At 37.4% G+C, this 16,846-nt stretch overlaps 1 protein-coding gene across 2 annotated transcripts; it reads right to left on the bottom strand.

Moving 5' to 3' along the window:
- Window positions 1–1,144: 1,144 nt before the first annotated feature.
- On the bottom strand, window positions 1,145–11,221 carry LOC103711108 (anthranilate synthase beta subunit 2, chloroplastic-like). 2 transcript variants are annotated; one of them, XM_008797115.3, is made up of 8 exons: window positions 10,950–11,221; window positions 10,685–10,848; window positions 8,874–8,944; window positions 8,689–8,726; window positions 8,504–8,614; window positions 8,318–8,417; window positions 4,869–5,004; window positions 1,145–1,527 (listed from the first exon to the last, which is right to left on the bottom strand). In XM_008797115.3, the coding sequence occupies exons 1-8, from the start codon at window positions 11,068–11,070 to the stop codon at window positions 1,399–1,401; spliced, it is 870 nt and encodes a 289-aa protein (XP_008795337.1). In that variant the 5' UTR covers window positions 11,071–11,221; the 3' UTR covers window positions 1,145–1,398. The 2 variants fall into 2 exon arrangements, with proteins under 2 accessions (XP_008795337.1, XP_008795336.1); XM_008797114.3 differs by having other exon boundaries at window positions 10,685–10,851; window positions 10,950–11,220.
- Between the last annotated feature and the right edge of the window lie 5,625 nt (window positions 11,222–16,846).

Below are 16,846 nucleotides of genomic sequence, written 5' to 3'. Positions count from 1 at the left end.
GAAGGAAAAGAGGTGGCTGCAAGTGGAGCCTGGGTCAGGGCCCAAGGCCAGTCATCAAGTGGTCGACGGTGCCTAAACCATCAGAAATAGGGGTTTCAACTCCTTAAATCATGGAATCGAAGTGTCTCAACGGCCAGAAATCCAGCCAAGGCTACAGGCCACTACGGAGGAATGGAGGAAAGCCTCAATGATAAGAATTGGGGGTGGAACCTACCGAAATTGGAAGAAAAAAGGGCTTGCTTTTTAAAAATGGGGACACTAGGGCTTTGCCCCTTCTCCACCGAATTCCAGCGACCACCGGCCGGAATTGGACTTTCAAGGGTCATAGAAAAGGAAGAAAAAGGTCGATCTAAAGATGTTGAGTACTTACTTAGCTTCCAGCGACGGTGGCCCACGGCTGCGGCGCTGACACGGTCGATGATTGTTAAAGATTCAAAGAGAAATCTTGTGACTAAGCTCCGATTGAGGCTGGCTTTCTGGTGGGGAAAGGATTAGGAAGATGGGGAGGAGCTTATATGAAACGAAGACTAAGGTTTTCTAGTCAGAGTCCGAGCCATGCTCAACCAAGACTCTGCCCTGGTTTTGGTTCGGACAGCCCTTCGGGCTATGTTTGGATGCTAGGTTAGGCCAACAGGCCGGCCCAATGAGGCTAGGCGTCACACATCAAATGGAAAAATTAAAAGACATTCCAATTGGCTGCTGATCAAGAGAAAAATTTAAACAAAAAGTATTGCACTCGATAATATATGTCTATAAGTGTTCTGCATCAAATAGAAAAGCTAAAAAGTTCGATGATCATGGGGATATGTTCCATAAGTGCAAAGTGGCAAAATTCTGTATTGGTCAAGCGTGGAAAAATGTGCGCCCTCTGATTGGTGTTAAAGGGACAAGTTTGAAGGGAACCCTGATTGTGCCTCGACATCAAAAGAAAGGGAGTTGGGGTGCTTTGGATGTGGGGTGAGGGAGACTTCTCTGAAAGTTAGAGACAATGCAACCAATGGCCACCATTGTATCTTCACAAGAATATATGATGCCAGATTCTGATAAAATTTTGGCCATCCAAACAGCAGTCCTGCATGGTTAGTGTACCATCATATAGAACAATATTCTAGGATCAAGACACCATTACTTCAAGAACAGGAACTTAAGGGGGAAAATAAAAGAAGTAATTGAAGCAAAATGAGTATCAATATAAATGCCATCCAAGCCTTTTTGTTTATTTGTTCCAAATCCTAAGAAAAAATGATTTGCCTCCCACCTAGTACATCTTTTGTTCCACAAATCAATCTGGTTGATTTTGCAACCGTTCGATGAGAAAATGGGTCAGATTCTACAGGATCAAATGTGAACTCACAACCATTCATGCATTGGAGAAATGGAGCATCTTTCTAGAGGCATTCAGGCTAAAATTTTCCTTTCCAAGTGCGCTCTGAAATCTGAATCCAGCTTATCCATCAGTTTAATAAAATTGAGAACCAACGTTTTGCCTTCAGATGTAATGATGCTTTCAGGATGGAACTGAACTCCCTGCAGCTCGAAAAGTAAATAAAAATTAACAAAGATCACAACAGTCATTTGTAGGAAACACCAAGGAAAAAAAGCATGGAAAGATACAGGAACAGATAATGCCGCATGACTAGCAACTGTTTGTAAGGGCAAACTGATCAAAACAAGGACGGAACAATGAGAATATCAGGTCAGGTTTCACTAGTCTGGAAAACTGAATGGCACCCACACTGTAAGAACAAAAGAAATCTTGATTGAATGGTGTGTATATACAGCTTTAGCATACCTAAATAATGCGAGACTTGACTACATTTGTTTCTGTTAACTAGTCACAAACTGGCAGTGCACTGGCCATGATAACTTTCCCAGCACAAATCACCTACGCCATGATTACAAAATGAATTTTTTTCTTTTTAAAACAAAAAAATATGGAAGATGCACTCCATAGTCCCTGATCCTAACTCACACAGGTGCAGTATTAGATATATCCTCAAGATTAAAGCACCATAGGTAATGGTTCATTCAGTCAAGCTACACTGAAAACTTGACACTCCTCACTGAGACATAAATAAAGATGCTATTGGCCCAATGCAAAAGAATGTGTGTTCTTAGAAATGACCCTCAAACCACCAGAACAGAAAGCAGAAGGGAGATAAACATCAAGAAAACAAAAGGGGGTACAAAATAAGGCTTCCAGTGCATTATTTGGGCTTTTTTGGAAGCCAGAAGACCTTATCCATGCGACAATGTACAGTCAGCCAGAGTTTACATTAAAAAGAGGTGTTTCAAAGGAGTGAGAGAGAATTCAGGCAGAACTTGGATTCAAGATCCCCATTTTTTTGGGGGACAATGCTCATCACCTTGGAGGAGGAATTCCTAGTCCTGGAAAAATCGGTACAAAAGGGAACAAATGAGTGGGATGCATATCTCTGACTCCTAATTTCTTTATCTTCTTTGAACTGCAGCCCTCCCTCATCCAAATAGGGCCACCAATGCAAAGACGGAATGAAATTCAATCATGTCTGTCTGCACTTAAATAGACACATGGATACTTACGCCAATGCAATTTTTGGCTTATTTTTGGGTCTCATATTCTTGTTTATTTTGCTTAAAAACAAGAATACAACTAACTGGGGAAAATATAATTTAACTTTATTACCATTTTCACATAAAGTATTAGAGAGCTTTTTGCCTTAGTTTTGAATTTGAAATCCTTACTTGTGTAGCTTAAGTATATAAATGTCCAATTTTAGATATTGGTTGGCATATGAAAAGTACAATTTCAAGTGAGTTTAAGTTTAAAGATTTTAGGTGCCTTTATAAACAGGGACCCTCAATTTCTGATTGTGTGACAGCTTTATACATTGGTTACCATGTGGATCATAGTTTTCTGAGTTCTTTCCTTTTTTTATATTTGTGATTTACTTTTCTCTAATAGTGAAAACATATTTTATTTAACAGAAAGCACTAGTAGGCCATGTTTTAAGCCACGAAAGGTCCTTCGACTCCTAAGAAGAAGCAGGTTTCTTTTTTTCATTTTGATGTCTTCATACTCATAAAGCAACAGAAACACCAAAGGGTCAAAAAAAGGGTACTGATCAACAATAACTTGAATTGTTATTTTTTTTAAGGCAATAAAGCAAGAGCTGATAAAGCATACTTTCGTAAATATACCTCCTATACAAAAGACTGATAATGCATACGTTTGTAAATGCTGAAACCTTAATGTTATACTATGTACATTGTAGTATTTTTTGCTTCTTTCAGTCTTTAACTACATTCTTTTATACTGCATAGCTGATACCTTGCATCTTCTACATTCGAGTACAGGTTAAATCTGAAAAATGTCATTTCACACAATCAACTTTTCTCAAAACTATGAAAAAAAAGCCTACCATACTGCATATCAAATGCATTCTTCTCAACCATTGGTGAACATATAGTCATTAAAAAATCGATATTCAGTACTATATCCAAACAAAACAAGCCGATTTGTTTTAGGGGAGTTGGAAGCTAATGATAATAATGGGGTTGCAAGATTAAATATGGAAAGAATAATTTAGAAAGAAATGGAGAAGGATTACCATATGAATGATAATGAATGGTTGCCAGATGGTCTAGCTGAATCAAAATGGTTACCACACAATCCATAAGAAGAAAGGTAGCCAAATAAAAATAATTAAGACTATGATTTACAACCAATGTCAAGGAACCAGAATGAACAATGGTCAAAAGTGCTGGGATAGTGCTGCAACAATGTTAGTTACAAAGAAGATTTAGAGGGCTGCAACTGACAATGAATGAATGCAATGATAATAAAATCAATTAATGTGTATGACTAAATAGAACACCACAAATAGAAAACATTAAAAGGAGAAGAAGCCTCACGTTGAGAAATGTTTGTCTCATATTTTCAAATGCTTCTTTACCTTCCTCTTTATTCACCAATCATACAAAAGATATTATTTAACAAGCAATCAGACTCAAATAGCCCAGAAGCACGTGAAGCATGCACATTGGCAGCAAAACTCATAATGTATGCTTCTCGACAAATCTGGTCCTGCCTATTTTCAAGTGGTCCATATCTCAGTCAAAGTGAAGAAGTGAAAGTCAAGTTAAATAGTACTTATTAGGTATTTGGCAGTCGATGGTTGATCTTTATAAAACATGTTTTCCTACAATCTGAAATCAGATTATGAGATGTGTTCTTGGCAACACTTTAGTTAGTAGTGTGGTATTGGGACTAATGATGGCCACCCATGTAAGTAGCATATGACTACAGTTCTTGACAATAAGACGAAAAATAAACATGAAATTCATGTTTATGTTAAAGTTTGACAAGTGGTGGATTACACTCAAACTCACCTCCTTCACTTTCTCCTATTCTCCTTCATATTCCATCTATTATAGCCTTCATCATCTTCCTCTTGTGGTGGCACTCTTAAAGTCTAATGGTGGATGTGGATTTAAGATACAAAGTTATACTTAATTGTGATTATATGGAATTAGAGGAGGAAGAAAGAGATTGGGAGAGGGAAACAGATGAGCAGTCCTTTTCTTTGCAATCTGTTCTCTCATTTGCAATATTTTTTCCATGTTCTCCCACTTAACAAATACAAATCATGAGTGTAAAAGAAATGGAAAGTAAATCCTAGCACCTTTTTTTGGCAATTATTTTCATATATTCACTTCACTTACAACCAGAGACAAAGGGGAAAAAAGAAGAAGATAAAAACAATAGTTTCCTAAGTTGATTACTATTCAATGAAACAACACTGAAGATTCCATTCCTACTTATTTTTGCAGTAGAACATGAAAATAGAACACCCCCAAAAAAACAAAACTAGAACTAGCCAACGCACCTGGATATGTCTATACTTTTTGTGTCGAGCCGCCATTATCAGTCCATCTTTTGTCCATGCTGTAATCTCAAGTGCATCGCTAGGGAAACTATCATTATCAATCACAAGGCTATGGTATCTACCAGCAGTGAAAGGGCTGCATTGCAATGGTAAGAAAGTCAAATATATGAATGATATCATCTAAATTGTTGATACAACTAACATGAAGTACAAATGGATTTGCATGAGATAATAGGCTCTAAGATCTTGCGGCCTTTATCATCAACGCTTCTAACATGTTATAGGTAATGACAGATGTTTTATCACTTTAACAGGCAGGGAAGAACGATGGTCCCTTGCTAGGACAACACCCACTTAATACCCATGAAACATGTTCTGTAATCTGTAATGTTGTTGAAGACCCAAGACTCACAATTCAACTTTGCCTCTCCCTCCTCCAGAAAAAGAACACATGAACTAAGCACACATAAAACCATGTGCTTCACTCAACATGGAGACAATAGTAAAAGTCGTCAAGATAGCAATGCCAGGAATACTGGACTCAAATTTGCCTTAGATCAGACTCTGATTCCTAAAAGTGTTCAGCAAAAAAATTCAAAGAGGACAATCAATTTTGAAATAACTCACTAAATTCAAGAGAAAAGAAGAGTAGAATCCAGCAAATATAAAAGATTATGACAAGTTCTCAAACTGAGGAAATAAAATTCAACAGTAATGCTCCCACATATCATTTGTTGTTAGAAATTTGTCCAGAAAAAGTGTTAAACTACCACTTAGAAGGAAAAAAAGGGAGGCCCTTGTGAAAGTAATTTTTTTTAAAAAAAATCCTACTTTTCAATAACTAATAATATATATAAGCTATTACTTTACAAAAGATTTGAAGGCCCTTCCTGATAAGTTACTCTTCTAATCTTGCATTTAAGGCTTTCAGCTTCCTAAAGCATCAAAGGCTCCATGCCCCATTAAACATGCTGATGGTCGGTCCAAATTGAAGAAACACAGACACTAGAAAAGTAAGAGTATCTAACAGAGTTCGATTTAGATAGTAAAATTGATTGTTTCAAATTTTAAAATCTAAATCTTGACAGATAATTATATTCCAGAACAAAGCTACCAACAATTTGCAATATAGATCAACAGTTCAATCAAAAAAGTGTTCGGGATTGCTCGATGAAGTGCAGTGTGGAACCCTAATAAAATAAGATGGAAAAAATTCTTGAGGTAAAGAGAGCAAAAGATATTGTTCTTAAAAACAGATAATTGAAATTTTTGACCCGCCCTATAAATCCCACATGGATTGATTCCAATAGAAAAGTTCTACTACAGCATGAAGCAACCATATGTTTTAGAATATATATATATATAACCGGTTTGATATGGAAGGATTTTGGAATTGGCAACCGTAGAAGTGTTCCATCTCTGCAAGGTATAACCGAAACCAGTAAATAAGCTTGTGTGTATGTTCAGAGACTGGAAGCTTGAAGAATATAATAATCTCTGGGATATGTTATTGATGTCTCATTGCCTAATTCAACTTACATATTCAGATAACTAGACATTTGAGCAATAAGCAAGGTACAAGCAACCAAGTGTTCCGGAAGATGTTTATTGAGTATGTGCCTTACCATAATCAACTTATTACTGCAACTTAAATGGTACTATGACAAGCTTCACAGTAAACATCAACAAACCTTAATTATTAACTTTGCTGGATCATGTTTGTAAGCTGTTTAAGCAAAAGAGTTGATTGATTTTTGTGCACCTCAAAGCTATAAATCATGGACTTGCTAAATTCACTGATTTTCTATTATCATGTGTTTCAACAATTAAGTAATCAGGTTGTGTGCTTCCATGCAGGAATGACAAGTGCATGTACATATGCACCCACAAGTGTGTAGGAGTATAATAGTTTCAATTTATGTTATTTGATTGATAATCAGAAAGAAGCTAACTTTTGTGAGCTTCTATGCCAGAACCGACCCAGTCATAGACCGGACCGGTTCGGTATAGGCTGAACCGGCTGGTACCAGCCGGTTCAGCATTCCTTGGTCTTATCCTTGTTTATTCTAAGATTCTACATAAAAGGATAAATAAACTTAGATTGTATATAAGCATCTGGAATAACCAAACATAACATTTGTTTCATTAGAAATATTATATATGGGCCATATTGGTGAAAACTATACTTGTTGTATGGATACATTTTATTTTATATTCATCCACTTTATAGTTGACTCATGTTCAATTTTCATATTTCTTTTATGTTTAGAAATTTCTGAAAGAAATTGGAAAACAATCTTATGTTCTAGGATCCAATTCACGATCCGATCTGATCTAGCCCCCTCTACAATTTACGACTCGCTCCCAATCTTAACAACATTGGTTGTGAACCTGTTGGTCCTTACTATTTCAATCTAAAACTGTTGGGAAAGTGGCAGAAGAATGAAAATTCTTTTGATTTGTGCTGAACATAGTGGGCATCAGAGGGGGTTGCTCAGTTAGTAGCCAGAAGATGGTTGCACATGTCGTGTACCTCAGGATGGACACAAACATGGTTGGTATGGGATGCTACTAACATGATTTCTCATGCCAATGACCTAAAAATCAATTGAAAAGAATTCCAGCCAATATGGACAGAACACCATGATGACAAGTCAACATCAGTGGCATCCTTAGGGGTTGTATGCTATAAACCAAGCATGCAAGGGACTGAGAAAACTGACGTACAGAATATTCAAATGTCAAACATGTGACATGCCATTTAAGTGCAGAAACATCAGCGCGCTATAAGAACATACAGTGGGAGAAGAAGGATCAGACGAGTATTTTAAAGCTTCCACAAAACAATATAGGAGTGAAATGACAGAGAGACGGAAAAGGACACTTAAGAATTATCTGCAATTAAACTTAATGTTGCTTTGAAACTTCAAAACATAATGCTTAGAAGTTCAAAACAACCTGGAAAAATGCAAAGCTCAACAAAAAAATAGTTTTTGAGAGCAAGGATTTTAGTTCTAATCATGGATAGTCAAGGTAGAAATAAAATCCTAAATTAATATAATGTCCACTAAATATTAACTACAATAAGGTGTCAATTGTAAGGATACTTGTAGATTTGTCTTAAAAAGCTTCACACCACAATCTTTATTTATCCTAGCTGATTGCATGTCTTATTTATATGTAGGATCCTATTAGAAATTTTGCTTTTAGTCCTCTGCTTTTCTATAATTTCCAATGTCAAGGTTTGAAATATCGGTACCAAGACTTGTAACAGTATTTTATTAGGTCCCAATACTGTCCCGACTCTTTAAATATGAAAACTTTGAAATAGAAAAGAAAGAAAGAAACATTATTTATAAACATGTAAGCTACACTAAAACTCAGCAAATAGCATAAAAAAGAAAGCAGAACTTATGTCCGGAAGAAAAAAAAAACAATACAAGTCTTACTTTGGCAAACCATAAAATAAATTATCTTCTTGTTTTTCATCGTAATACACAAGAGAACTCTTCCCATGCCTTACACCAGAAGGAGATCGCACAATTTTTCCTGAAATAAATAGGAAGGAATTAAACTCGGCAATATATGTTACAGATTAAATATTTCTGCTGGCATGCAATTATAATGATCCAAACCTCCAAACGCCTCTCCTATGCACTGTAAGCCCATACAAACTCCAAATAAAGGTATTGAAGGCCCAAGTTCTAAAACAGTTTGCAATGATATCCCTGAATCTTGAGGGGACCCTATACATGGAAGACACAGAATGTTTACTCTTCAATTGACAACATGATGACAACTTTTAGCAAAAAATACTTACCAGGCCCTGGAGAAATAAGTACCCCCTTTGGATTTTTCCTAAAAGAAAAAAATTAGATTTGAATTATCAGCAAAACATAGAAACTTCAGTTCAGTGCTACTCAGGCCTCTAGAACATGTAATTTCAATATATAAACAAAAATAACCAACTGAATTAAATGTTATGATCTCAGAAATAAACAGTACCTTTTTAGATCATCCACAGTGAGCTCGTCATTACGATAGACCTCAAAATTAGCTCCCAGCTCTCCCATATACTTCAGCACAAAATGGATAAGTCATATTTTTCTCTTTTTTCTTTTTTCAAATGAACCACAATATTGACTATATTTATATCTCAACAAAAACAAAGACGTGATTTCCATAGTTTCCATCATGCTTGTCATGCTCTAAAATGTTGAAGACAACCCTTCTTTTTTTTTCCCATTTAGAACAATCATAAGCTCTCTTCTATTTCTTCCAGAGATTTCCAAATAGATGTGGCAAAGCATTTAGTTTATGTTATATATTTCCTTTTCTAATTATGGCTGCAAACAATTTTGATATTTTCTTGGTGACATTACTTCTCCACTCACCATTCAAGACTTAAGTGCATCTCCTTATAGAAAACTACATTTCTTATGGTTTTAGAGCAAAGGCAATGCATCAGTCTTATCAATATTATGTTGCCTGGAAGCAGAATTGGTACATCCGGAAGCATAAAATCTTCAAACTTGTGAATTTGATTCAATGAACTAGAAATACATGCATGAAATTGAAAGTAAAGAATGAAATGAAGAATGAAAAACCTTTCCCAGAAACATGTACAGTACAACAATGCAGAAGTGAAACTCATGGATATAAGTTGCAGCAAAATCAAATAAAAGATGCACGTAAATCTCAAAGTAACCCTGAAATTATCTAAGATACTTCTTTTAATATAACAGAAGTTACTGTAGACACTACAATCTATGCTCTAATTAGCACAGTCTAATTTTTGCATATAATAAAAATCACATCAATGATCCTAACAAGTATGTCCTTTCATCAATGGTCACATGTATTTAAATCTATCTTAATCTGTCAAGCCTCTTACAATGACATCTTAGCCACCTCTTATGTAGACATTCTTAGACCAGATACCATTCTCATGCTTCTCCTACAAAGTCAGCATATCTGCTGTGTTCTGTATCGTAAGTATGGTGATTAAAACAATATATTGCTCTATGTAAGGATCACATAACACAGGTCTAATGTGTTGTCTATAACTATTTCATTTGCTTTTTAAGAGTACACAAGGACTTCATACTATAAAACTTATAATGATTTTATCCCTTAGTATTGGTCTTGCTCATAGATTAAGCCCATTGCACTCGTATGCATATGGCTTCTTACATTGGATATAAAATAGTAGATATTCCATTTCATGATCCATTTGGTTACTGGAAGGGCAAATTATGATATTCTGCTAGTTTTGCTGTTCACTGAAACATTATTAGAAGAAAGACTAGCAAAAGAATTATTGTATAACATTCAAATTATAACTCACCTACTTTCAGAAAACTTTAGGTTTGCTCCTTTCCTTTTCCATTAATGTGATATCATCATCAAATGGCAAAAAGTTCCTTCTTTTACAAGCTTAAGAATTAAAAATGCATGCTTTAGCACTCAGCTTTAACTATATTTTTATTAAAACCTGCAGTCCCAATTGCAACAGAAAGTCCCCTTTTCAAATTAAATTAAGAAACAGAGTACAGAGAGACTGTCACTATATCTAGACCCCATATTGGGAGCAAAACAAATTCCTTCCTCTTCTCCCGTTTGTTCCAAATAACTCATATCATCCTCCATTCTCCAACACATTAAAAATTTCTACGGCACATTCACCCATTCAATTAACAAAAACAGTATGAGTTTCACATACGGCACCCGATTACAATAAAAAACGATGATTAAAAATTGAATCTTGGTAAGAAAAAAAGACAAGAATAAGCAAGCAATCCTCGTTGAACAAATACCTGGCATATATTGTAAGTAAAGCTGTCGTAGTTATCAATAACAATGATCGGCTTCTCTTCTCTCCTATTCACAGCCAAAACCCTATCATTCTCAATTCCAGACACAGCCGTGGCTCCTGGAACAATCGATGGGCACCTCCCGAGAGCCAGACCACCACGGCCGACTGCTGAAACACCAGAGACGAGATCAACAAACCAGAAAAGAGGAACCAAGTCAAGTAGTTCCACCGAATGTGAGAGAGAGAGAGAGAGAGAGAGATCATACTCGGTGGACGGAAGAGAGGAGTGGCAGCAGTCGGGATTAGAGGAAGGGGGCGAGGCCTGGCTAGGGTTTGTGGGGCGAGAAAGTGTTTTGGAGAAAGGGAGAGCAGAGCGGGCGACGCCATGAGAGGAGGTGGGTGAGGAGGAGAGAGGATGGATGGAATGAGAGGGAGGTGAGGGGGAGATAATGTATACAAACGACGGCTTCAGGGGGGCTTTCCGCATTCATTGCTTTCTTCTTCCTCCCAACCGTCTCGCCCGCTAGAATCTAGACTGGATACGGTGCTTGTTTTGGAGGGTTCGGCTTGTACCTTTCGCGCGAAACGGGACATAACCGTTGGATCGCCCCTCGCACAGCTCTCAAAGCACTCCGAACCATCTCATTCATCTGCTGCACAGATCTCATGGCGGCTATTTCGCTATCCAACGGTGCAAATCGTGAAAAAAAAGTGAATCATTCTTTCGCGCGAAAGACACAACCCGACCCTTTTTTTGGAAAACAAGGTCAGGTGCCTCGCCCCGTCGAATTGGCAATCTCCGAGTAATTTTTTTCCCAAAGTGGGCGGGGAGTGTATGTAACCGGGGGCTATCTCTATGTTTGCATGGTAAATCCTGATGGGAGTATAACAAAGGCAGCTAGAATACTGGCCAATGCTGTGTAGCAAATGCATGTATTCAAAGAAGCTAATGGAGCTACAAATTGGGTAGCTTCTTATATGGCCTGTCACTTCGAGGACACCTTACGGATTATCTTTTGATTTTGTTGGATGTATCCATACTCAAACTATACGAAACATCCATTTTTAGCCAAAAAAGAAAAAGCTATATAGCAAATTAGCAGTGTATCGGTATGTTAATGCAAAGCATAGCCTATCAACTCATATGCTTTTGACTGGATAACAATGCAATTAATCTTACTATTATTATAGATTTGCCACTATTAGTAAACACTATATAGAAGTAACCTTGCCTCATAATTTCATAGCAAACGTGACCCCTCATAATCAGCCCACACACTCAAGCATGTGTCTCACTCATGATGCCTTTTGCTTCCTCATGGATGATGCATCTGAGGAGCATCCTATTAAAGATCCTTTTATATAAATGTCAACAGGATGCAAGGTAGGTTGTTGCTATTATATGGATGGCATGACGACCATTGATATTGTTTCAGGTGGATATATTTGATCTTCTAAGTATCTCTTTTCATACCAAGAAGTTTCAACTCTAGGCAGAGGAAGGATTTGAGGTTCTATATTGCAGCATTGAACTAGCTCATCCTAATCGGCAGTATATAGTTCAACTATAATTCTTTCTAGAATTTTTACCTATGTGATCAATGTGGCTAAAGCATTTACATGCTGATTCCTCTTTCCGTGCATTTAGTAGAACTTGACTTCTTAAATTTCTTAAAATCAATCTATGCAACTGTTCTTGATAAAGAACAAACTTTTTATCTTCAATCTTCCATTGCATATTAGTTTGTGAAACCACAATTACCTAGTCCTCGTACATATTGACCTTTTCTTTTTTTGATTAGGCAGACAAATCATACACGTATGGTATGAATATATTCAAAAAAATCAGAAAATAAAATATCAGAAAGAGCAACCGGAACAATTGACAATCGGTCCACCGTACTTTTTCAAAGTGCTCCGCCATATAAGAGGCAACTAAATCTACAGCTTTATTCATCTTCTAATAGACATGCCTAGCATGCAAGAATACACACTCTCTCAAAATCCTTCGAACATCATGCAGGATGGGATGTGCATCAGCCGTCCCTGCCAACCCTAAATCCATCCGACCACAGTAGCTGAATCACCCTCAATGACTGTGAGGTCGACCTTCAAGACATGCCTCGCATAGGTAATGCCTGTCGAGGCCATCCTCTGAAATCTGACTCTCGCCAACAACCACAAACCTGAAATCGAAAATCTGGGTCTCGGATCATAAACCTTGCTTTGTCTCTACTGTCGTCACCCGTCACACTATCATCGAAGTTGGCCTTGAAAAAGCTCGAGAGTGGGGGCTCCGAGGTAATGAAAACCAACTGAATCGTTGTAAAAGTAGAAGAGAAATCCCAAGTATCCTGAGCTATCATAGTCTCTCCAGTAGAATATAGGTGAGTGATCTTAACAGCCTAAATCGGAGCCCTCTCCAGAATGAACCTTGCCAACTGACTGCTCTCCTCAAAAATGTAACCATTCCTAGCTAGTCAGATGTGATAGGTAATGTAAGCAGCCTTGATGCCCAAAGTCTAGAAGACTCACTATCAATACTCTCTCGCAGGGACTCAAGGAAGGTCTGAACTGGCGTCACCGACTGAAGAATCGCCCGGGAGAAACTGGTGAGCCGTCACACCTACACATTGACCTTAGTGATGTCAAAATCTAAAGCTATTTTTCAAACCCAAGATGCATGCTTCATATTCAGCTATATTATGTTAGCATTCAAAGTTTAATTTGACTATAAATATTCTGGCACTATCAAAATAGATCTTCCACCTCCAATCTGGTTCTGAAGAGGAACAAGCTTTTTTTAACATAGCAAATAAAATATTTTCATTTGATCCTATTCCCAGAAGCTCATAATTAGGAAGCAAGTGGTCTACCCAATAATCTATAATTGCCTATCCCTTAATAGACTTCCATGTTATATGTATGGTGTCAATTTTGATTTTATATAAGCTTTTGCTATCCTTCCGATTAGATTAATTATCTCTATTAAGTATTACAATGGGTTAACCTAGAAATTAGTAAGATAGGATGGGCTAGTTAAGGATGTTGGAGCTGCTGAGTTGTCTAAACTAATATTAAACAAGTAAACTCAATTTTAGTATACCCAGCCCTATAGTTGCTTATATTCTTGTTCACATAATAGATGGCTCTTTCTTTGCTACCAATCTTACCATTCTATCCCAAAATTGCACCTAAGAAGATGTCTATTGTTATAGGAGGGATGAGATCGAATGGGTGAATTGTGCAGGTAGGTTTTAAGCTTATTAAAGGCTTCTTACACACTCAATGGTCGAAAATGAACCCAAGTAGCTTCTAAACTCATGCCAAACACATATTTAGCTAGTTTGAGGTGCAATTTGTATTTGCCAAGCTACTTAAAGAGCATATCAAGGTGCATCAGCTATTCTTTAGCCATCTTGGCCTCGGAGATTATATCATCTACATGGACCTCAATTTTCTTGTATCGTATCATGGAAGAGTATGGTCATTGCCCTCTAGTAAATGGCTCCAACATTTTTCAATTCGAAAGGCATGGATCTATGATAAAAGATGCCCCAAAGTGTGGAGAATGAGGTTTTCTTCATATCTTCTTTCACCAGTCTGATGTGATTACAGATAGAAAATTCATCCATGAAAGACTATGATGTGACTAGTCATATTATCAACAAGAATGTTTATTATATGAAGGGGAAGTCGTCTTTGGGCTAAGCACATTCTAACTTATTCATTCTTTTGAGGCATAAGGGCGATAGCTAGCCATTCTGGATAATCAGTGACTTTCAAGAATCCAACGTTGTATTGTTTAATCACCTCCTCTTTTATCCACAAGGCAATCTCTAGTCTCATCCTCTTTAATTTCTGCTTTATTGGCCTAGCTCGTAGTTTGATGGCCAATCCATAAACTACAATATTCAGATCCAATCTTTGCATGATGCATAATACCAAGCAAAGATATCAATGTTGGCTTGCAGGAATTTAACCAGGTCTTATCATAATACCATCCTCAGTCGAGATCCTCCTTCTCCGGTGGCCGATGTGACACCCGACTGAGCACCACCGCTTGAAGTCTCTTCCTTTCTCTGATTTTTTGGTTGTTCTGTTTCACTGTTGTGAGCTTCATCACCCTTCTTGCGCCCGAATCCATCACCGTTGGCCAAGGTCCGCCGGCAAACTGGTACCGGTAGGCGTACTGGGGGCCTATTGGACCGGTTCGGTACCAGTTTGTACCAATGCCGAACCGGTCTGGGACGTGAGCACGCACCTGCGCATTTCCCAGTACGCACGGGTGCTCTGCCCAACGTAGGGAACCGTGAACGTGCATGTGTACTCGTGTGAACCAATCTAGTTCACTCCAGTACAAGGCAGTAACAAGTTTGCATCGAATGGTTCACACTGATATGCCTCCGTACTGAACGGTTCCGGTCCTACAAGGGTTGGAACCATTTTTCACCCCCGAACCATACCGGTTAGGGGCCGGACCGGTATAGTACGCGTTGAACCAGTCGGTACGGGCTGGTTCAGCATACCTTGCCGTCGACAGACATCCTTCACCGCCATTGCTCATTGGTGAGTCCCTCACCCCCTCTTGATTTCTCCTTGGCCGAGGGAGCTGCCACTTAAGGCCGCTAGGGGCTCTACCCTATTTTTCCCTTCCTTTGTTTTCTCTTGCGCAGTCGAACCACCGTGGCAACCTTGCCGCAGGCCATGCCACTGCTCCGCAGGCCATCGACCACCCCCCAGCTTTTTCTCTCCTCTTTCCTCTCTTCCTTCTCCTCTTCAATTCATCGTTTTCTTCTTCTAAATTCTCCCCATTTCTCCTTGATGTTTTCCCTAATGGTCGACCCAGGCTACTCGAATTAGACCCATGATCAAGATTAGACCGAGAATTAGACTAAGATCCTCTCTCTTCTCTCTCTTTCTCTCTTTAGGCAGCCCTAGAGATCTTAGCTCAAAGCCCTGACTCCCTTGGCTCAGATCCAAGTTGACCCCTAAGTGGAGTCCCCGAATCGTTTTGGTACCTGGATGGTAGATCGGCCCATTACTTTAGCCCCAACTAGATTTTTTAAAATTTGTCCACCATTGACCTTTACTTGACTAATTGAATTCTCTTTGCTTGGACCCACCTGGGCAGTCAAACACTACCACCTAGCCGACCTAATTTGGGAGCATGAAATCGTTTTCCAGTAATATTTAATTTTTGACTTCACTTGGCTTTTAAAATGATGATGAAATTAATAATATTTTAATAATATTAAAATAGGTGCACCTGATCCATCTAACTGAAGTGCAATTTTGAAGTGAGAATAAGTAAATAACCTAATGCTTTAAAGTCTGTTTTCTGAATCTTTAGTAAAATAATAATTAGTTGATTAAATTTGATTATGATATCTATTTTATACTTAGTTAAACGGGTCAAGCATGTTAATGTTATGATAGTAATAATTTTAAATTATGTTATGTGTTATGAAATTTGAAAAATACGACTAGGCAAATTATTAAATTTATTTTTTATATATGTATTCTTAACATGACTATGATCTGGCCTTACCAATGGAGATTATTCATTGGCTCTATTAACTTATAATTTGAGAGACTGGTTTCGACACCGCAACACCGATGATTAGAATGGTGGTATTTGGATACTATGCCACCGGTGGTTAATAATAGTGGTGTTTAACATTTTGTACATTCTGACCTATGCTATTTGGTTACGTGGCTATAGCCTATTGATGTCGGATTTTTGGTATTCTTTTAGAAAAAACAATAGTATACTTCAAAAAGAAATATGCATTATTCGAGAAATAATTTATTTCTCAGTCAATATTTTGTGCTTTTAACTAATTATTTGGTATGATTTGGCCTCACTTTGAGCTGTTAAGTTGCTTACTGAGCTAGTGTAGCTCATTATAATGTTTTTTTCATTTTTCAGATCTAAATGTATGATTGTTCGGGACTTGGAGAGTGCACTATATCTTTTGAAGATACTTTCAATTATTAGAGTTTTAGTTAGACTAATTAGAATATTTTATTTAATTTATGTTAATTGTTAGTGAATATTGACTTATGTCACTTTGGAACTATTGTAAAAATTATTTGGATAAATTCTTAATTAAATAAATTTTCAGAAATTATTATTGTTATGATATGATCAACAACTTTG

This window comes from Phoenix dactylifera, chromosome 8 (genome assembly GCF_009389715.1).
Source record: "Phoenix dactylifera cultivar Barhee BC4 chromosome 8, palm_55x_up_171113_PBpolish2nd_filt_p, whole genome shotgun sequence".
Classification (NCBI taxonomy): Eukaryota; Viridiplantae; Streptophyta; class Magnoliopsida; order Arecales; family Arecaceae; genus Phoenix; species Phoenix dactylifera.
The sequence above is the reverse complement of the archived record's forward strand: the minus strand, read 5'-3'. Positions and strand labels throughout refer to the sequence as shown.